The following is a 22,245-nucleotide window of genomic DNA, read 5'->3' on the forward strand; positions in this document are numbered from 1 at the left end:
TACTTGGTTTTTTGCTTAAAATGATTTGATCATGAAAGGTCCAAACTCTACCATCAACGAGCAATTCTACTGCATGCGCACGAAAGAATGCAGCAGAGAGTAGAGAAATTCGAGACCTGTATGTGCAATCGATCATAAGAAGAGACCTGAATCGAAGGTCAATCAGAATTTCCGTATCGAAAACAAGAACCACCATGAATACCCGAAAGTTTTCGATTTTCAGACATGTACTTAATTACAACATTCCAAAACACAAGGAAAATACAGAGAAAGCCTGAGTGGAGCAGCCACTTAGATCTTGCCACGTGGACCCAGCTTCGGCGGGAGTTGGGGACCCTTCTTGATAGGGAGGATGTCGCCGGAGGCGGTGGCGCTGAAGTAGGCGAGGGTGGAGCCGCCTCCCAAGATTAAGAACTTGAGCAGAAGGCCTCTCTTTGTGAATGGGGCAGCAAATGTCTCGAAGAACTTGCTCTGTAATTCATCAAACAATCTCGTCAGCTCCGTGTAGCATTCACTTTAAACTAATAAGACGTTAAAAACAACACTTCAAAAAAGAAAAATTGCCTATGCCGAGAAACGGCACATTCTCGGGTTCCAATAGTATCATCAAGTAGAAAGTTCCGAAAATTACGAGACCTGAAGAGAGTTATAGGGGGAAGGAGCATCTGAGCCGTACAAGTCCCACTGACCAGTTGTGTTGCCCAAATCCTCCAAGTCGAAGTAGACACTCTTGTCCCCATACTTCGCCACCGTGGCGCCAGACCTGTTTCGATATGATAAACATCATGTTAAACAGCCGATATCGATCTTACCCGGTTCTTCGTATGATGCATTTTTAAATCGAGTTTAACCAACAAAAGAGATGGAGGAAGCATTTTTATCGGATGCAGTGAGTACTTCAACCTCACGGATTCCCTGTTCCTTATCCCATGTAGTCCTAACGCAAACGGGTCACGACAGAATTCATCTACTTAAGCGATACAATAGAAACAGAAGGCATCTTTCGATTGCACATCGAACAATCTACGAATGCTAATGCTAAAGTCTATGCTAATTATGAAATATTTACCAACGAAAGTAATTCCTACTGCTAAAAGAACTTTACCTGATGCTCTTGGGTCTGAGGCTCTGGCGCGCGGGCTTCACGTGGAGCTTAGTCCCGGCGATGGAGCTCCCGGCGAGGCCCTTCACGGCTGCGGGTTGCACGGCAGCCAAGGTTGCTAGAGAAGCCATTGCCAGCTACTTCTGATCTCTCCGGGGCTCCCAACAAAGCAATCAACGAAGTCCCTGGCCGTGTATCAGCTGGCATGCATATATGCTTAGGGGCATTTTGATGGTTTTACATGGATGTCGGAGTGACACGTGGCGAAGTGGGTTTTGCTGAGAAAGATTTGGAGTGCCACTTGAGTGGTGACACGTGTACTTTCAGCTAGATAAGCCTATCCTGTTTAAGATATTCTGTGTCCCATAGATTATAGTCCTCTCCTAATTTTACAAATAAATTATCCTGCCAGTCAGATAAACTGAAATAACTGCCGTCTGCCCTGTCGGACCAATGCTCATATTGCTCGACATACATACCCTATATCCCAAGAAAGAGTGCAACCAAGGTTGTCAGAATCGGTCGAGGGTCGTGAAATCGTAAATCGTAGAATCGAATCGTGAATCGTAAGATTCTACTTATAATTAAAAAAAAACATATATATATACACACGCACCAAATCTCATGTCATAAATAGTAGAAGTAAACATCAAATGATAAATCTTGTTGCTTTCTATTTCGTTCGTCAAAATCAAATGGTGCTTAGTCTTCACAAGAGCGCGCTCCCACTATAACAACCTCAAATGAAATTTTTTTTTTCGGTGATAAACCTCAAATGAAAATTGATATAGTACCGTGGTCACGAATCTTATAGGCGAAGTTATTTTTTCTCCCTAACTTCTTCTTGGTCTATTCCTTCTTGGAATCATCTTTGCATCTAAAAAAGTCGAAAAAATTTCAGCCTAAATCATCTCAAACCATACGACAATCAGGAATTGGCCGTAACTCAATTCGAAACAGTTCTATAAACTTTCCAAATCCCTATCACTTACAGTCAGAAGACAAGTTTTAAACTTTTCATAAAATAAGAGAACCGATGAGCAATACTGTTGCACAATGAGAGAGATGAGGGGGGAGAGGGAGGGGGCATATGACTTTGGGTTGAAACTAGAATCGTAAAATCGGTCTGATTCTGCGATTCTGTGATTCGAATCGCGATTCAGTTACGATTCTACCTTTCTGATTCATGTTATAGAATCGGAATCGGTAACCACCCCTTGAATCGTAGAATCGTAAGATTCTACGATTCGAATTGCGATTCTAACAACCATGAGTGCAACCCATATCTTAATTTGTGTCAGTTTTGAGTTGGTGGCCGTTATTCCGAGCTTTTCATAGACTTGAAAAATAGTAACATCGTCTAAAGAAACGGGTCTATGGCTTGGAATTCCATATACTTAATTTCACATAGCCTAAATTTAGTACCTCGGTATGGCAATTAAGTCGGAGTTATAATGTCAAGTAAGAAATTGTCGCACAACAAAGGGGTGTTTTGCTGTAAATTCGCCGTAAGCCGAACCAGGAGCATTACTTTTCTGGATATTGAATATTGGCCTGATTCATTTGATGCTTTGCTTCTATTCTATTCAGCTGTTTGAACATTGGTACTATATCCAGAATAGTAATAAAGTTCGTAAAGTTAAAAAAGGCCTGTAAAATTCATGCGACATTTGTAAGTCCACTGATCCTTAGGATAATAACTGGGTAAGTCGCAGCAGACGACTGAAGGTTGAGCCCGGGACATTGGTACATCCTAGAGAAATTTTGAAAGTTCACGTGTGATTAAAGAGACAATCTTCTCGTCATTCTAAACTGCACAAAATTCACGTCAAAATTTTTTTAGAATCCTTCATCTTGCCAAAATGAAAATACAGTAGAAACAGTAAAATCCAACAAGATTGGGGGCGATATCTAAATCCAGGCTATAAACTAAACATCCCTCAATTTCTTTGGCCCTTCAAATACCCCCTAAATTTTAAAAAAAAAATCATAACATCCCCAGTTCAAATTTAAGCTTTCATTTGGACCCTTTAAGGCTGGCCCAGTGCTCCTCCCACAAACACACTTTCCTGTGGTGCTCAGAAGGTCTCCTTTCTCTGTGTCTGGAAACCTGCAAACTTCAACGGAGGAATCCCTTTCTCAAGTTTCCAACTTTTGTTTGAGCTATTGCCTTATTTTCTCGTTGGGGAATCATAAATGGCTTCAATCTTTGGAAACTTCCCCGTGGTTCTTCTTGTTAGCAGAGCACAGACACAGACCCTTCACGGAAGGACTGGAGCTGCCGCATTTCCTACAGTTTCTGGCCTTCAAGTTCAAGGTGATTTTCATCGATTACCCAATACCCAGCACGCTGAATATGAGTAATCAGCCATTAAAATTTCCAATTTTGTGATCAATTATGTGATTGATAGCTTGGGTGTATGAGGATGTTCATGTAAAGTTGAGGCCTTGAATTATGCATAGATGTAGTCTCAACCTTTGTTTCTGAATCAGAAGTTTAGTTCTTTGATAAGTGATATGGGTGGATCAATCTTTATGCTGAGCTTTTCCTCAATATATGAAGAAGTATTATGCAACATCATCATTCCATGATAGTATTTGTTGAAGAGAAAATGAAATTGGGGCTCTGCATGCACATTTCAGCTAAAAACAGTACTTTTATTTGTTATGCTAGATGGGATGCCCGATCGAAGTCCGAAGTCTGATTTTTCAGGAAAAGAAGCAGATTACTATGTGGACTACTATGCGAATTTGGCTACTTAAATCTGTCAATTCTTTTGTGGGCGTGTGTATTTTTTTAGGATGAGCAGTTACATGTAAAAATTGCATTGCCGGTTTGATCTAACCACTTCCGCTGGCGATTGCCCTCCTGTATTGCAGATAGACCGAACCGTGTTGCTGTTGTTGTGAAGGCCATGGGAGAAGGCTCTGAATCTTCAACCTCCCTGAGCATTGTTAAATCTGTACAGAATGTTGTCAGTGACCCATTTCTTTCTCTACGCAAATTCCTGCAAATCTCTTGTTTCTTTACTTTTTTTTTTTTTAAATTGCAATTACCTGGTAGTTTATATCTGTGGCATGCTTCTCTGCACCCTATATGATCATTAATTTTTCTAGTCTTGTTTAAATTTGTTAACAGTGGGATAAACCTGAGGATCGACTGGGTCTTATCGGACTGGGGTTCGCCGGTGTTGTAGCTCTTTGGGCATCATTAAACCTGATCACGGTGATTTCACATTTCCCCTCCTTTTCAATTATCTGATATAATTGATGACTCCAAGGAGATTTTGATTTTGATATCGATAATGAATCAAGTAATACCAAGTTCTAGAACTTAAAAGTTTTGTGTGGTGAATAATATCAAGTCAACGATTATTTCCTCATTTACCATGATCTATCTCAATGTTCAATAAATTTATAGGCCATCGACAAGCTGCCCCTTATCCCGAGCACACTGGAATTTATAGGAATACTCTTTTCTGCAGTAAGTGTTGAATGCATTGAAACAGTTGATCCTCCTTATTAGTTTGCATGAGAAAAACTCTCCATTTCGCGCTCTAGTCCATTTTCTCAACTGTGTAGTAACTCGAAACCTCTCCATTTTCTCAGTGGTTTACATATCGCTACCTCTTGTTCAAACCCACTCGGTAAGTCCATCTCCTGCCCAGTCTTCTCCTGTTTTCTTGTAAATTAAAGTAGGTTTATGTCTTTCCTTCTTCATTCTCGAATCAATAGAAAACAATTTTGCTGGATTTGACACTTTTCAGGGAAGAGCTCTTCCAAATCATCAACAAGTCTATCTCAAATGTCTTGGACCAGTGAGGTTAACAACCTGCTTGACGGAGATTCGGAGTTTTTGAACTGTTATTTCAATTAGCGTCGTCTATTGTATGAGATTAACATAGTGTTTGGTAATGGTGTTGAGTTTGATTTATAATGATTTAGTTTGATTTGCGTAGATGAAGACAAAAGTAGTTGGGAAAAATGTGCGAGAGAATTTGAAAAATAAGATAAAAATAATAACCGTAAAGTATTGAAATTAAGGAAAATGTTAAATAGTTGAGAGAATTAGTAGTAAAAAATTAATTGTAATAATATATAAGAAAAAATATAAGAGAGAATTTGAAGAAAAAGATTTAAAAAAAAGTAATGATTATGTTATTGAATTGAAGGAAAAATAAAGTTATCTTAAATTAATTTAGACTTTGTTACTAAATAAAGTAAAGCTTCTTATCATGTTTAGTGATCGGTCATGGTAATGCCCGTTTTAGCTTCTTGATAAGAAAGACCAAACTTTAGCAATCACTAACAGGCACATTCATGTTCATTCCCTGAGCATGAGCCCTATCAAATGGGATTAAAGTGCAAGCTCAGTTGGTTGATTAACACTAAAGATCAAACTCGACGAGCATGTTTTCTAATTCCAAGCAACATTTATCTTTTAACTTTCGGGGTAAAGTTGTTGCTAACTGTATCGGCGGTGGCCATTCATGAAACTATTAATCTCGATACGACACTTGCATGCTACAAGTGGACATGCAATTACCAAATCGAAATTCTGAATCAATCAAGAGGATCATAACTTAAAAAAGCGTAAAAGCGTCATTAAATCTATACCGCAGATGGTATCAATCGACCCTCCATACAATGCGCGGGTCATTTCCGGCGTGGTGTCACCTGTCACATGGCGAGGAGGTAACATTTGAATACTAGGTTTTGCAATTCATTGCCCGTGGCTGTTCGTCATAGGAACTAGGAAGGGATTAAGGCCACTTTCATGAAGAGAATTTCCCGCCACCGGCCGTTATAACGGTTGTCGGTTGCTGTCGGTGCAATTCATTTCCCTGTTCTTCACTGCAAATGAGATGGTCCCTTACAAGAGAGTATCCAAGATAAACCGAACCTCCATAGATTCAGCTTCTTTAATCCAAGCCGCTTCCTTTGCCTCGCAATCAGCAGCGCAACTCCAATCTGAAGGTGGGTCATTCCCTTCTCCCACCTCTGAAGTCATATCATACCCGAAAACAGATAACCCCTTCGCTCGTTATGCCTCTCTCTTGAGTTCTTGCATCGCCGGGAAGGCGTTGAACCCGGGAAGGCAGATCCATGCCCGGCTTTACTTGATGGGTGTTGGGTTTGATCCCCATCTATCCACCAAATTGGTCAATCTTTACTGTGGCTGCGGTTCATTGAATCATGCCCGCCTCCTGTTCGATAGAATTCCCAAGAAGAACATTTTCCTCTGGAATGTCTTGATTCGGGCTTATGCGTGGAATGGTCCTCATGAGGTCGCGATATCACTTTTTTATGAGATGATAGATCACGGGCTCGTTCCTGATAACTTTACGCTCCCGTTTGTGCTCAAAGCTTGCTCGGCCCTCTCAGCGGTTAAGCCGGGAAGAGACATTCATGATATTGCCATTCGAACAGGGTGGGAGAAGGATCCGTTTGTGGGGTCTGCTCTTGTTGACATGTATGCCAAGTGCGGAATGGTAGAAAATGCCCGTGGCGTATTTGATAAGATCAAGAAGAGAGATGTAGTGCTGTGGAACTCCATGCTTGCAGCCTATTCCCACAATGGCTGTGCAGCGGAGGCGATCTCCCTGTGCCGCGAGATGGCACTATCAGGTGTAAGACCCTCCGAGGGAACTCTGGTGACAGTAATATCAGCCTGTGCGGACATGGCGGGCCTTCCCCATGGTAGGGAACTTCATGGATTGGGCTGGAGGCTTGGTTTTGGTTCGAACGACAGAGTGGCAACAGCTCTAGTGGATATGTATGCAAAGTGCGGCTCTGTTCATCTCGCGAGGAGATTGTTCGAGGGGCTTAGGATTAAACGTTTGATTTCGTGGAATGCAATGATCACCGGCTACGCGATGCACGGGTTCGCTTCTGATGCTTTAGGTTTGTTCGAAGAAATGAGACAAGATAATAATTTGCTTCCTGACCACATCACTTTCGTTGGGGTTCTGTCAGCTTGTAGTCACGGGGGTTTGCTCGATGAAGGATGGAGATATTTCGAACTAATGACGGAATTTTATGGGATGCAGCCCACCGTCCAGCACTATACTTGCATGGTCGATCTCCTGGGCCACTGGGGCCGATTAGATGAGGCCCATGACCTGATAATGCGTATGCAGGTCCCTCCAGATTCAGGTGTCTGGGGTGCCCTTCTCAACTCTTGCAAGATCCGTGGAAATGTTCAGCTTGCTGAGCTAGCATTAGAGAAGCTGATCGAACTCGAGCCTCATGATGCAGGAAATTACGTGATCTTATCTAACATATATGCCCAGGCAGGGCAGTGGGACCGTGTAGCGAAAGTTAGAAGTTTGATGACCAACCAGGGGATTAAAAAGAGTGTCGCATTTAGTTGGATCGAAGTGAAGAACAAAGTCCACTCGTTTTCAACGGGGGATACTTCACATCCCGTGTACGAGGAAATACATGCGGAACTGAAGAGGGTGGAGGGACTGATTAAGGAAGCAGGTTATGTCCCAAACACTGAACCTGTTTTCCACGATGTGGAAGACGATGAGAAGGATCACATGGTCTGTAGCCACAGTGAGAGGCTTGCGATTGCTTTTGGGCTTATCAGTACGCCGCATGGGACGAGGCTTCTGATAACGAAGAACATCCGAGTGTGTGAGGATTGCCACATGGCGATCAAGTTTATCTCGAAGGTCACGGAGAGGGAGATCACTGTTAGGGATGTTAATCGATACCATCATTTCAGGGATGGAATCTGTTCATGTCGGGATTACTGGTGAGCTGAACAGGCAGGAAAGAGCCCATGGGAATAGCTTGCTATACTTACGTGGTGACTGGTGACTGTTAATATCTGTTAGGGTATCATGAATTGCTCATCTTTTGAGAGGGGAAGTGGAACTGGTAGTGATTTGGCATGGAAAATGCGAGAGGCAGAGCTGACATTTTTCTGATTCAAGAACGAAAATTGTACTCGAAGAAACGACATCAGATGGCTCGATTCATTTCTCTCGGACAGAAGGTGATGAAACAAGTTTTCGGTTATCATAACCTGTCGTCTGTACTTGCTTTTATCAGTGGATGCAGAGTATTTATCGTACAGGAATTACTTGTCCAAACGTTTTCTGAACTGAAACCATAAGAATTGTTCAATGGAAATGGTTCTTCTTCCATTATCTATCCCTATTAGGAAAGCGAAAACCAGAAGAATCATTACTTGGAAAGGCATTATGTAATCCGACATTATGAAAATTTTACTGTCCCGGTATCGGACCGTTGCCTCGAAGCATTGGATTGGAGGCAACCCATGCTAAAACTCCTAGTTCCAACAGTCCTAGGACCATTGAACCATTGGCGACCCCCTGGTAAATGGCCTCTTCTCCCATCCCAGAGCCTCTTCAGACATTTCGATCCCGAAGAAGCATTTAATTAAAAAGAAAAAAGTCATGTTCCGCGCGTAGTCTGTACATGGGATAGATAGTTATCATAAAGTTCCATTCAATCCGTGGAAGCGTCCCATGATTATTTTCCTTCAACAACCACAATATAATAACACCTAATATTCTTTTGGATGTGGCAGGTTAATTGGACTTTTGGTGTTAGTTTTACTAAAATCTGTACTTGGATATTGGTGGACATCCCTAAGATTCTTTAAACATATGTATAATAATAAGTATTCGAAAAATTGATTATTATCCATTTACGGTCCATTTAGCGTGAGAGTAACTCGCAGTGATATATTTGATACTTTCAGTTCAAGTGTTAGTACTTTGCACTCTCCATCATGAATAGTAAGAGAGTACAAAATACTTGAATTATAATATTGAATACTTGAAGTGAAATTACTAAACATGTTCCTGTGAACTATATCACGTTAGAATTTTCAATATATTTAATGCAAAGACGTGAGATTTTCAGTGAATCGAGGATATTTCAAAAATATTATGTGGCATGTCCTCGTTGCCCCGAACGGAGCCCCTTTAATCGCAAAAAACATGGGAGAAAATCTCAATATGCGAAGTTGGCCCGAATGATGGAAGAGAAAATGACAGCATCCGAAGATGTCCAAAACCACGACACAAATGTCCATAAGAAATTTCCCTTGCAACGAAAGATTCCAAGACCTGAAACTTCAGGGCAGCCCCGCTCCCACCCAGGAAAAAACCATCTCGGCAACTATTTCCACACTCGTTCTTCCATCTCATTCGGTTTCAAACAACCGAAAGCTGCGAGCTTTGGTTCTCTTTCTCCAGCGGACGCAGGAACGGAGCTCGACCCACCAAACCAAACCTGCCCATCATCTAACCTTTCCATCGCCATGAATGAAGACGGAGGTGGTCTGATCACCTACCCACAATAAATCTCCATCACCGAAGAGCTACCCGTAAATAACAATTCCTTGTGCGCCCCAATTAATTGCGTGCCCAATAAGTTTCACCTAGAAATGAGGTCCCCATTTAAGGCCTTTAACTACCACAGCCTCAGACTTGTCCACACTTGTCGCTTATCCCGCTATTATCATTCTTCTCCTCCTCCTCCTCCTCTCAGAGCATCTGCTTTCTCTCCTCTCACTCGGGCACTTGATTCTTGCCTCTCTCAGTCTCGTCTTCTGTCGAGTAAGTCTCTGTTCTTCTGCAACTATTACTTGCAAGTGTTTGATTTGCTGCCTATAAGAGAAAAAATGGTTTGATTTGCTGGGAAGAGTACGCAGCTACGGTGTTTGAGGAAATGTGTGAGCTAGCTCTCGTATGTTTGCATGAAACTTTTGTTTCGGGGGAATGGTGCGTTGGAAATGGCGGGAAGTAAGTGTTGTATGCTATGTTGAAATAGAATCCCACAATTGAGGCCTGTAGGTGAGCTAAGGATTTTCGGGTGCTGCACGGAATGACTCCCATCTTTTTGAGGTTTGTGGTGCCCTGAAAGCGCTGTTGTTGAATCAGTGTCTTGAGGATCGCAATGCTGGCTTTTACTGATACTCTTTCAGCCTATGTAGCATCCCTTTATGCTTATTTGCACGATAATTCTGGTGAATTGTTATACAAAAAGTCCATTCAGAAAAAAGAATCTGTTTTTAGCTGTCAGTAGAATTCGTTGTTTCTATTAAAAAAGAAAAAGAAAAAGAAAAAAAAAAGAGGGAGGTTTAGACTTGTGCTATCATACCAACATCTTGTTGAATGTGATGGATTTAGTATAAGAGTGAGTGATGAAACTTACATTAATAGTGATAGTTGAAAGAGGCTAGGTTGATGATCCCTTCAGTGTCTCTCAGCTGCTCTGTTTCTTCTTTGTAGCATTGGTCTTAAGTACATTCTAAGCAAAGCAGTGTAATAGCCAAAGGAAAGATCAAATTCGTTCTGTGACAATAATAAGATTTCTTTATTGCGCAGCATCCACGTTCATGGAGGTGGTTAAAGCGGCTGCAAAGCAAGGTTCTGCAGCATGTGATAGTGTTGCTATCAGGGCTGATCAGAAGAGCTACAGTTATCAACAACTTGTCTCTAGTGCAGTAAATATATCAAGGTTCTTGTCTAGCGAGGACTTAAATTCTGTGAGTATTCATTCTATGAGGCTATTGTGTAAAGGAACAGATCATGATCGAGTAGCTAGTACCTTTCTTAAAATTTATGCTTTGTTGGTAGTTTAAAGTAACAGAAGCCAATGCATCACAGAGTCACCGAGCAAAACTTTTAGCATCCAAATTAAATTTTTTTTGGGGTTATTATGGTTCTTTTCAGAGTGCAGGAAATGGACATCTTAATGGTGCTTGTGTAGGAATCATAGCCAAACCTTCAGCGGAGTTTGTTGCTGGAATTCTGGGAACTTGGCTTAGTGGAGGAGTTGCAGTTCCTCTTGCTCTCAGTTACCCCGAAGCCGAACTTCTTCATGTTCTGAAAGATTCGGTTAGTCTCATTACAAAATTGGATTCTGTTATGCTAATAAATGTTTAGTCTTCAGTCAACAGGCAAAAGTAGGAAACCAATGAGCTCTTCTTTTTCTAATGTATTAAATGATGAGCGATCCCTAAAAAGTCGAAATTGTTGATCGCTGAAGAGCATCGCTTATCTCTGAGCATAGAAAATATTTTAACAGTGGAATTGCCTTGATTGATTTAATAATGTCCAAAATTAAGTTGGTCAATTCACAGGATATAGTTATCATGTAGTGAAAGGTATAATTTGCTCTGCTAAATGTTTTTTGTCTTCCTTATCTATAGGATGTCTCTATTATACTTAGCACTGAAGATTACCATGAGCTAATGCAAAATGTGGCTGCAAAAAGCTCTGCAAAGTGTTCACTTATCCCCTCTGTTCCCGTTGGAAGAACTGAGGCAGAGAAAGCACCGCTAGAAAATTTTCACAGCTCTCATGAGAGAGGTGGGAGTTCAGGACTTGTCTCACTTTATAATATATAGCTTAAGTGGCTAAAATATTTCCCCTCATCTCATTTTTCTTTTTTTTCTCATGATGAAGGTGAAGAAGATCCCGCCTTAATTGTATATACAAGTGGTACAACTGGAAAACCGAAAGGAGCCGTGCACACTCACAAAAGCATCAGTGCACAGGTTATTTTCAACTTAAATTGATTCTGTAAAAACATCATGAGCTTCAAGATAACAATATAATATTTGACTTCATCCATTTTTTTTCTCTTATTTCAGGTCCGAACTTTGACTGATGCCTGGGAGTATACATCTTCGGATCAGTTTCTGCACTGTCTGCCTCTTCATCATATCCAACAACTAATTTATGAAAGAAGTTAATTTAATTAGTAGTTTACCATTCCCCTTTCCTCGCATATCGTCTTTCTTTCTCTACTCTCATGCGCTGATCTCATTAACACCCTTCTGGCTTTACCTTAACTCTCAGTATACATGTTCACGGGTTATTCAATGCTCTACTAGCCCCTCTCTATGCAGGGTCCACGGTAAATAATTCCATCTATACTTTTGTTAGCTGTTTGTTTTCGTTACATGTATAAACATGCTCTAGCTTGATTTAATTGGATATATTTCTGAAGGTTGAGTTTATGACGAAATTTAGCGTGAGGGGAATATGGCAGCGCTGGTGTGAATCATATCATGAAGGAATTAAGGCTGATGATGCGATTACTGTTTTCACAGGGGTAAGCACATGACCTCTCTGAGGACATAAATGCAGATAGCATTGAGAACGTGTACTTTAATTCTTAAAATATTACAGATAATTTAAGCATTTGGACTTGCTGCTGAAAGTTTAGTATCTCCACAACCAAAATAACTGTTCGTTTTATTTTGTTTTAATTTGTTATAGGTTCCAACTATGTACACACGATTAATACAAGGTTATGAAGCTATGGGCACAGATCTACAAGCTGCTTCAGCTTCTGCAGCTCGCAATTTGAGGTTGATGGTAAGTCAAAGGAGAACTCTTCTTATCTGCTGATGTCGTCAATCAGTAAATCATGTTTTTGGATCAGATACTTTCTCGACTTGTTATAGTAAAACAATCCATTCTGAAGTTGTAAAAACCAACTTCTGTTTGACTTCCTCAGATGTGTGGTTCCTCTGCTTTACCTTATCCTGTTATGCAAAGATGGGAAGCCATAACAGGACATCGCCTTTTGGAACGGTATGGGATGACCGAGGTTAGTCTCTCTATTTTTGTTCCTAAGTGTCTTTTCAGTACCTCTGAAGTATAGAAAACAATGAGGGCGCATTGGTCCAATTGTAGTCTAATGCCTCCAAAAGATGAGAAAATCATTTTTGCTGCTAGACCAAGATTATCAATTATTGGTTTTGCAGTTTGTCATGGCAATCTCGAACCCTTTAAAAGGCGAAAGAAGAGGTGGTACTGTTGGAAAACCATTTCCTGGTGTTGAGGTAAGTGATTCAAGTTTCTAAACGGAGTCACCTCAAATCGGATACTAGACTAAAGAATGGTCAAATTTTAAATCTTTAGCTGACATAATATTCCGAATGACCTTTGTCACTTGGCATTTCTCCATCTATGATAGGTTAAGATTCTCGAAGATGAAAGTGGAAATGATGCCCCTGGTGTGGGTGAGCTGTGTATCAGAAGCCCTTCCTTGTTCAAGGAGTATTGGAAGCTTCCTGAGGTTGCTTTTGATAATATCAAATGTTTCTTTCTTTTTTTTCTTTTCAAATGAAAATACAACCATGCCAGGAAGATTGCTTTGTCTATCACCTTGATTTGAATTTTCTTGAACTTAAGACATGGAACTTTTGAAATGGTTAGCCAGTTCACAATTAAATTATTCTTTCCGTTGGGTTAAGTTGATTTATTCTCTTTGTCCCTGATCTCTTTTCTTATGATGCATTCCTGTGATGACCGTTATTTTAGGTAACTAGAGAATCATTTATTGAGGGTGGATTCTTTAAGACTGGTGATGCTGTTAGAGTGGATGAAGATGGATATTACCTCATCATGGGACGTAAGTGAGCTTGCATGTTTGTGTCAAATTATATAATAATTGCATTTGTGGTGCTTGGACCTACTAATCTCTTGCCACGAATATTAAGGAAAAGGAACTTGGTGATCATTCAAGTCAAGCAGAATGGAATGCCAATTTGCGCATATTATAACAAGTAGTGCATTAGATTTTTGAACAAACTAATCATTGGAATCTGTTGAATGATTTTTGTTTCTTTTGTTTTTATATTCTCAGGTACCAGCGCCGATATCATGAAGGTCGGGGGATACAAGCTGTCAGCATTAGAAATTGAGGCAATTCTTTTGGAGGCAAGTCATCAAACACCTTATGGCTCTTCTTCCTGCATCTGAAAAGCAATCTCGAACATAGAATTTAACTGCCGACGCTGCATTTTGTCAGTAAATGTAGTGAAGCATGTTATTGTTTCCTCTTATTCGTTTCAATTTTAAAATATGGAGACATAAAAAAATTCTCAAGTTACTGTCGAAGAAAAGTAGTTTGCAGAATCCCAGATATTTAGCTTGTTATTCAAAAAATTTAAAACCAAATGTCAAGAGTGTCACGGTTTCTGCAACCAGAGAGACGCTAATGTGCATGTCTTCCTCGATACAGCATCCTGTTGTGGCAGAGTGTTGTGTGTTGGGTTTACCAGATAAAGACTATGGAGAAGTTGTGTGCGCTATTATTGTGCCTGAGGAAGAAGCAAAGAGGAAATGCGCAGAAGAGCTGAAGCCTGCGATAACTTTGGACGAACTTTGTACCTGGGCAAAGGATAAACTTGCACCATACAAGGTAGGGGACTGCTCCAGAGCTCTTTCATGAAAATTCACCTGAAGTCCATTTAAACAATCAACATATATATAGAAGATTTTAGGAACAGTTTACAAAAAAAATTTCAGGAGTGAGTCAGAGCTTTCGATTAGGATGTTTTCCTTAGCGGGCCTGTATTGCACATAAGTTTAAGCTTTGAGCCTTTGTAACCCTTTTATCAGTGTATGTCCTTTCTAGTTCTGATGATGTACTGATACCACGTCAAGTGATAGGTTTTCCTACAAACTAAATTTTGGAAATGTAGGTCACTAAACACTATCCTTCTTTCAGTTTTTCCGAGGGTAAGAGCAAGTTGTCTTGTTGTATCAACAAAAAGGTTTTATGTAAAACTTATGAAAATGAGTATTGGTATAACTTTATAATAACAAATTGAGCCTTATTTCCTATCTTCAGGAATAACTAGTTTAGTCTGACGGGGTTTTAACTGTATCTTGTTCCAGCTACCAACAAGATTGTTCCTATGGGACTCGCTTCCTCGTAATGCCATGGGAAAGGTTGGTGCAAGACATGCCATTTTTGTTCAATTACTTGTCTGATCAACTCAATTTCATCAAAGCAAAGCAGCTGAGCTATGATTCATTCACTATTTTCATAGGTCAACAAAAAGGAGTTGAAGAAAAAGCTATCTTTTGAAGGTCTATGAGGTGGTTTACCTTCCCATGAAAGGTTTCGGAGTCTTTCAGGTATAATATAGAGGTGGGTTCTGATCTCTTTCCTCATTCTATGATGTTAGCTAGTCCCAATCAGATCTGTGGACTAGAATCACTATGACAAGCATCTCAGGTTTTGGCTTTCTTTTCTTTGGATATTCATGCAAAAATGTCCGTCTTCGGCATGACTCGGGTATTATTTGGCGAATGCTCTTGTTTGTTGTTTGTTCATTTCCCAAATTCAATCAGAACATGGAACAGAATTTCCAGTATTCGCACCATTTATTTGTTTTGTTCTCTAAGGTGTACATACATACCTTGTGATCATATCAGGATGAAGTTGTGATCAAGGCAAAGATATTAGGCTCGAAGTTGAAGCAAAACTTTGATATACCGTCGGAGCAAGAGGCGAGCAATCCGTAAGCTTCTGCCAAATAGATCCGTCTGTACAGATCGAGTACATCGATTGTTCTTCTTACGGTTTCTTTGGATCGGCATGGCAAAAGGGGTTTATATACTTTGATTTTTATTGTCTTATCTTTTCCCGAAGCATTTGATTAAGAGTTCTAGGAATGTGAAAGTGACTCATCTGAGACATATGGCATAGGTTGAGGCTGAATTATGTAATTAGGGAATATTTACAGCATGAGTCCACCTGAGAAATGATAATACATCATGCTTCCCATCATTCCTACAGAAATAACGATTTATTAAACACATCAAACTCTGCTCGATAGACAGATCAAGCATCAGACTTCGACCATTGCTCCAAAGTCGGTGTAGCCACACCAACATTCTTCATATCGAATACATTGGCTGCGGGAAAACAAAGAGCCTTTTAAGCCACAAAATATAAAAACATATGCTATCGTTTGTGAATACTGAAAAAATTTTGGTTTCAAGTGCTTACCGAGATGCACCTCGAGAGAGGCAGCAGCAGTGGCATCAACAAGTACCGTGACTGACTTATAATCTAGTGCTACCGCATCAAAGACTGTTTGCCTGATGCAATTAGGAGTTTGCACGCCTGATAACAGAATGAAAGGCTCAAAATGTTAATCTGTTTAATAAATTTCCAATAGTTTAGGCCAGGAATCGTCGACTTACCGGTTATAACTAAAGTATCTATTCCGGCGCCCTGGAGAAGCGAATGAAGGTGAGTGGCGAAGAATGCGCTGAATCGCGTCTTCACCAGCTTGTAGTCTCCTTCTCTGATCACAAGGCCATCGACTAGCTCTGCTCCTCTGCTGCCCTTGCTGGTTGGCCCAGGTTTCCCTGGCGAGTACCAATGCCGGCGGAAGAGCTCGACATCTCTGCCAAGAGGATCATGTTCTCGGACCACCTAAAAGAACATCTCTTTGCGTGTGATACCAGCATTCCACTGAAATGCGAAGAAACACGAGGCAACAAAACCACAGCTACCATTCCACATTTCATTTCTCGAATTCCGGCGGACCGATCACAACGATGGACAACATTTTACCCGATTAATGTTTTTCTCATGGAGAGATACTCGCTGATTGTTTCGGTTTTCTTCCTATCTCATATCTGCTGATCATTATCTACTTCGCGTCTCTTCATCTGTTTCAATAGGCAACACTACACTACTATACTCGGAAAAACCGACTCCCGTAAGTGTGCCCGATTTTCGGCCCGAATGCTTATCACACGCAGGATTTCATCTGAAAAGGACTCAAATTCAAGAATTTCGATATGGAGCGAACATGTGGACTAGGACTAGAGCTACAGGCAGAGGAAGGGTGTGTACCCAAATGACGAGAATGCCCCTCCGCCTGGCAACTTCGACAGCCTCAATAACGTTGGGGACGATGGCCTCGCCGCCGTTCACCCTCATCGGGCTGTCCTCCTCCTCCACAAAATCTTTCTGTACCACCGAAAAATCTCTCTCCACCATGATTACATACATTCATACATACATATATATATACACCCACGTGCACATGTATACTGCGAGAGGGAAGTTTCGAGTAAGTGAGATAGTCCTACCTGCATGTCGATGACCAGTAGAGCCGTGTGCTTCCACTTATCCGCCATGGACGATAGAAGGGATCCACCGTCCGATCGGGTCGGGTCGGAAGAAGCAGAGAGGCAAGTTCTAGCTGGAAAGATGAGAAATGTACGGACGAGGAGATGGGGAAGATGATGATCAGTACAACTGTAAGGAGCTATACCGTGCGCCTGGTGCATGTATTTATATGTCCATAGACCCCCGACAGGCTGACACATGCAAATATGTCAAGTAATTAACTCGACAAAATTCGACCTTAATCAATGCCGATAATTGCATGCTTGGCTTGTATAAATATAATAGCATGTAGCAAAGAATTTGACGTGAAATAATAAAAACTGAACAACTCACCTTTACATTTAGTGGTAAACACCCTTTTTGAAAGCACGCTTGACATAGTAGTGTTAAATATATATGTAGATTATAGATATCGTTTCATATGGAGAAAATGTCATAGAGGAAAAAAAAAGTAGCATAGAGTGGGCAATTACCATGTAAGGTTTAAAAGAGAGAATAGTGAAATAAATAACGGAACTACCATTTAAGGCTTAATAGAAAGAAAATGTCATGTTAGAGAGAAAGTAGAATAGATAGCATAACTACTATTTAGAATTTAGGAAAGAAAAAATGTCTTGCAACAGATAGCAAAACTATCATTTAGGGATTCATAGAGAAAAAGTGTATGGAAAAGTGAAACAGACACCGGAAATATGTCATGTTAGAGGAAAAAAAATGGAATAAAGAGCGCAACTACCATTTAATGTTAAAGAAAGAAAAAGTGTCATGTTAGAGAGAGATGAATAGATAATGCAACTACCATTTAAAGTTTAGGAAATAGAAAGTGTCATGTTAGAGAGAAAAAGTGAAATAAAGAGCGCACCTGTAATTTAGGGTTTAAAAGAGAGAAAATGTTATGTTAAGAGAATATGTAACTGTCATTTAGGTTTATGAGAGAGAAAAGAGAAAAAGTAGAATAGACATCAACAATTTCTTTTCTAAACCCCAATAGTTGCGCTTTCTATTCTATTTTCTCTCTCTAATATGACATTTTTTATCTCATAAACCCTAAACGGTAGTTCTACTCCTCATTGCACTTGTTTTCTCTAAAATGACATTTTCTCTCTCATAAACACTAAATGATAGCTTGACTTTCCCTTTTACGTGACACTTTCTCTCACAAACCTTAAATGATAATTCCGCCCTCGATTACATTTTCTCTCTCTAATATGCAACTTTCTCTTTCCTAAATCCTAAATAGTAGTCAAGCCCTCTATTCCACTTTAAGGTTTATGAGAGAGAAAAGAGAAAAAGTAGAATAGACATCAACAATTTCTTTTCTAAACCCCAATAGTTGCGCTTTCTATTCTATTTTCTCTCTCTAATATGACATTTTTTATCTCATAAACCCTAAACGGTAGTTCTACTCCTCATTGCACTTGTTTTCTCTAAAATGACATTTTCTCTCTCATAAACACTAAATGATAGCTTGACTTTCCCTTTTACGTGACACTTTCTCTCACAAACCTTAAATGATAATTCCGCCCTCGATTACATTTTCTCTCTCTAATATGCAACTTTCTCTTTCCTAAATCCTAAATAGTAGTCAAGCCCTCTATTCAACTTTCTCTTTTTAACGTGATACTTTATCTCGTCTAATCCCTAAATGCTAGTTTTACTCTTTGTTGCATAACACTTTCTCTCTCATAAATCTTAAATGGTAGTTATGCTATGTTCTATTTTTTCTCTTTAACATGACATTTTCTCCCTCTTAAACCATAAACGATAGTTTTGCTGTCTATTTCACTTTCTCTCTCCTAAACCCTAAATTGTAATAGTCATCTCTATTCCACTTTTTTTTCCTCTAACATGGAATTTTCTCTATATATAAAATGACACCTATAATCCATATATATATTGGTATATTATATTATATGTCATAATGTAGATGCCTTGCAGTACTTTGAACTACATAATTCTTGAAAGTTGAAAAATTCAATAAAAGTCTATATTAAAGATAGCCTCATGATTACATATCATAAGACATATATATACTTATTTTAATGCTAATAATATTTTTGTGGATATTAAATTATAATATTAAACAAAATATCAACATGACACTTTCTCTCGTCTAATCTCTAAATGGTAATTTCGCTCTCTTGCATAGCACTTTCTCTCTCTTGAATCCTAAATAATAGTCATACTCTCTATTCTATTTTTCTCTCTCTAACATGACATTTTCTTCCTCTTAAATCATAAATGGTAGTTTCGCTGTCTATTCTATTTTCTATCTCTAACATGACACTCTCTCTCAAGAACCCTAAATAGTAGTTGTCCTGACATTTTTCCTCTAACATGACATTTGCCTTATTTATGATATGGCACATCTAATCTGCATATATTTTGGTATAATATATTATATGTGATAGTGTAGATGTCTTGCAGTATTTTGAACTGCAGAATTCTTGAAAATTCATATCCACTATATATTTATTATATGGTTAATCATATATAGTGAATTTCCTGTTGAATTTTCACGGCATCTATAATATCTACCTTATATTGAATTGCTATTTCATCATACATTTTATGATATTATTATTATTATTATTATATAGCTGCTCATATAGAAGTTGAACATATTTCTTTATTAAAAATTAAATATTTCTTAACATATAAATGTGATGTCTTTTTTCTTTTAGTAATTTTATTTTATACCATATGCATAAATTTAACTGTTATAAATCATAATTTATAATCAATAAAAATATATTTTATTAGACATATTACTATTGTTAGTTGAATTTCACCAATAAAGTAAGTAAAAATACATAATTAGATCATATGTATGAATACTCATTTATTTTTTGGTAAATAAATTCTCATTTGTTTTAAAATTATCAAATACTATTTACAAATTTAAAATTTCCCAAGTTTCAAAAATATTCCATTATATTAATACCTAATAAGAAAATAATCATTCAATTTCAAAAATTCGGTAAAAGTTTATATTAAAGATAGTCTCATGATTACATATCATATAAGGCATATATATACTTATTTTATTGCTAATAATATTTATGGGATATTAAATTTTAATATTAAACAAAAAGTTCAAGATATGCGAATACTATATAGATAATAAAATATTCTTAAAAAGTTCAAAATATTATGTTATGTCGATTTCTTATAAAAAAAAATATTCATTGTATTTTAAAAAAATTGTAAATAACTAGATATAATATTATGTAATCAATAGGATCCTATCTGAAACTTAGAAAACTATCTTTTAAAATTTCCTAAATATAGTTTAATTGAGAATTATTTTAAATATATAAAAAATCTCAAAAGACAAAGAAAATCGGATCTTATCGTTTTTATTAAAAAATAATATCAAAAAACAAATAAAATTTCATTAAGAAATCGAGTATTATGAGGCCATCTAGTCGAACCCACCATGTTCTAAAGCCCCTTTGTTGCATGGATAAAACCTGACATCTTTTTTCTTTTAACAGTTTTATTATATATCACATGCTTAAAGGTACCGGTTATAAATCGTAATTTACAATCAATAAACATATATTTTATTAGATATATGATTACTGTTAGTTGAAAATCAACAATAAAGTTAGTAAAAATACATAAAGAGATAACATGTATGAATAATCCCTTTTTTTTGGATAAATAAGTACTCATTTGTTTCAAAATTATAAAATATTATCTAGATCATAAAATCTTCTCAAAAAGTTTCATAAATACTCTATTACATCAATATCTAATGAGAAAATAATCATTCAATTTTGGAAGTTCAAAAATTCAGTAAAGCATATATCAAAGATAGCCGCATGACTACATATCATTAGACACACACACATATATATATATATATATATACTTATGCTAATGCTAATAATATTAATATAAATATTAAGTTTCTATCTTAAACAAAAAAAATCAAGAGTTTAGAAATACTATATAGATTATAAAATATTCTATAAAGTTTGAGAAGATTATGTTATGTCGATTTCTTATAAAAAAATTTTATTTTATTTTCAAAAAATTGTAATTTATTAATTATAATAATATGTAATCAACAATATCTTATCCAAAAGTTAGAAAAATATATTTTAAGAAATCTCAACAATATCTTATCATGAATTGAGAATTATTTTTAAAATTATAAGAAATCTCAAAAGATAAAGAAAATTGGATCTTATAAAAATAAAATAAAATTGTTTTTATTAAAAATAATACCAAAATTAAAAAACCCAAGAGTTCGAGAAATTTCACTAAAAAATCGAGCGTTTTGAGGCCATATGGCCGGGCCCACCATGTCAACCGCATGACAACTTATCATAAGACCCACATATGCACACACACACACATATATATATATATACTTATTGAATTTGAATTGGATTCCGATTTTGATTCAAGAAACCCTACCCTGATTTTGTTTTGTTTTGTTTTTTTCTCAAGACCTCTAGCCCCCTGTTAGTCTAGATGGTTGTCGGAGATGGAGAGGGCACTAGCAACCCCCACCCTAAGGATGAGGTCGACGGCAGCCGACGAACTCACCCGGGAGTGGTGGTCGCCAGTAGGGTCCCCCTTCCCAGCAACCTCCAACCCGAAAGGGAGCTGGGGTTCTATTTTATTTATTTGATTTTTTAAAATCTTTTTACCTTTTATTAGTTTCAGCCAATAAAAAACAGCCACGTGAATGGTTAACGGCCAGCTACGACGAACTTAACGCCATGAAGTACATGTCAGCAGCTCCATAATGGCGGGTTACGGAAAGGACTGAGAGTGTTATTTATCAAAGTTAAATTTTTAGGACTCAATATAAAAAAACTGACAAATTTTTAGAACAACTGCTGTAATTCTCCCTATATAATATATATGCAGGTACGTATGTATGTAAAACACACTGCGGAAAAGATGTTTGATCAATAGATAGACCATACCTGCATATAGATGAGTAGAAGAGCTGCGTGCTTCCATTTGTCGGGGATCGACAGATGAAGGGGCGGCAGATCAGCAGCTCGGATCCACCGTCTGGTCTGGTCTCTAGTCGGGAAGTTCCGAGCTGAGGAGCAAAGCAACGCAGGAGTGTGTGTTCTACTTCTATTGAAGGAAAGATACATACATAAGACGGACATGGACATGGGACTCTACTCACCACACGTGCAGATATGCACCCGACATGATGACACTCAAGA

At 38.2% G+C, this 22,245-nt stretch overlaps 5 protein-coding genes across 6 annotated transcripts; 3 read left to right on the forward strand and 2 right to left on the reverse strand.

Annotated features, from left to right (window-relative positions):
* Positions 1-154: 154 nt before the first annotated feature.
* LOC116200701 (photosystem I reaction center subunit VI, chloroplastic) lies at positions 155-1,312 on the reverse strand. Its single transcript, XM_031531554.1, has 3 exons — positions 1,106-1,312; positions 637-763; positions 155-471 (listed from the first exon to the last, which is right to left on the reverse strand). The coding sequence occupies exons 1-3, from the start codon at positions 1,231-1,233 to the stop codon at positions 292-294; spliced, it is 435 nt and encodes a 144-aa protein (XP_031387414.1). The 5' UTR covers positions 1,234-1,312; the 3' UTR covers positions 155-291.
* Positions 1,313-3,133: 1,821 nt separating this feature from the next.
* Positions 3,134-5,062, forward strand: LOC116201338 (protein CURVATURE THYLAKOID 1C, chloroplastic). The gene is made up of 6 exons (XM_031532549.1): positions 3,134-3,419; positions 3,983-4,077; positions 4,242-4,328; positions 4,524-4,586; positions 4,712-4,749; positions 4,870-5,062. The coding sequence occupies exons 1-6, from the start codon at positions 3,299-3,301 to the stop codon at positions 4,922-4,924; spliced, it is 459 nt and encodes a 152-aa protein (XP_031388409.1). The 5' UTR covers positions 3,134-3,298; the 3' UTR covers positions 4,925-5,062.
* Positions 5,063-5,646: 584 nt separating this feature from the next.
* Positions 5,647-8,262, forward strand: LOC116201337 (pentatricopeptide repeat-containing protein At4g21065-like). Its single transcript, XM_031532548.1, has one exon. The coding sequence runs from the start codon at positions 5,968-5,970 to the stop codon at positions 7,867-7,869; it is 1,902 nt and encodes a 633-aa protein (XP_031388408.1). The 5' UTR covers positions 5,647-5,967; the 3' UTR covers positions 7,870-8,262.
* An 887-nt stretch (positions 8,263-9,149) lies between these two features.
* Positions 9,150-15,697, forward strand: LOC116199133 (malonate--CoA ligase). Of its 2 annotated transcripts, none has more exons than XM_031529426.1 (18): positions 9,150-9,702; positions 10,474-10,634; positions 10,822-10,986; positions 11,301-11,460; positions 11,557-11,648; positions 11,745-11,814; positions 11,958-12,010; positions 12,104-12,208; positions 12,376-12,474; positions 12,617-12,709; positions 12,867-12,944; positions 13,079-13,180; positions 13,426-13,516; positions 13,751-13,824; positions 14,129-14,308; positions 14,788-14,841; positions 14,943-15,030; positions 15,331-15,685. In XM_031529426.1, exons 1-17 carry the CDS (start codon positions 9,531-9,533, stop codon positions 14,988-14,990), a joined length of 1,797 nt encoding a protein of 598 aa, XP_031385286.1. In that variant the 5' UTR covers positions 9,150-9,530; the 3' UTR covers positions 14,991-15,030; positions 15,331-15,685. The 2 variants fall into 2 exon arrangements, 1 of the variants encoding a protein (XP_031385286.1); XR_004155472.1 differs by having other exon boundaries at positions 9,152-9,702; positions 14,943-15,043; positions 15,331-15,697.
* LOC116199135 (probable inactive nicotinamidase At3g16190) lies at positions 15,597-22,130 on the reverse strand. Its single transcript, XM_031529429.1, has 6 exons — positions 21,991-22,130; positions 17,005-17,235; positions 16,766-16,882; positions 16,105-16,339; positions 15,908-16,024; positions 15,597-15,813 (listed from the first exon to the last, which is right to left on the reverse strand). Exons 1-6 carry the CDS (start codon positions 21,994-21,996, stop codon positions 15,740-15,742), a joined length of 780 nt encoding a protein of 259 aa, XP_031385289.1. The 5' UTR covers positions 21,997-22,130; the 3' UTR covers positions 15,597-15,739.
* Between the last annotated feature and the right edge of the window lie 115 nt (positions 22,131-22,245).

The sequence above is a fragment of the Punica granatum genome, chromosome 3 (genome assembly GCF_007655135.1).
Source record: "Punica granatum isolate Tunisia-2019 chromosome 3, ASM765513v2, whole genome shotgun sequence".
Taxonomy (NCBI): domain Eukaryota; kingdom Viridiplantae; phylum Streptophyta; class Magnoliopsida; order Myrtales; family Lythraceae; genus Punica; species Punica granatum.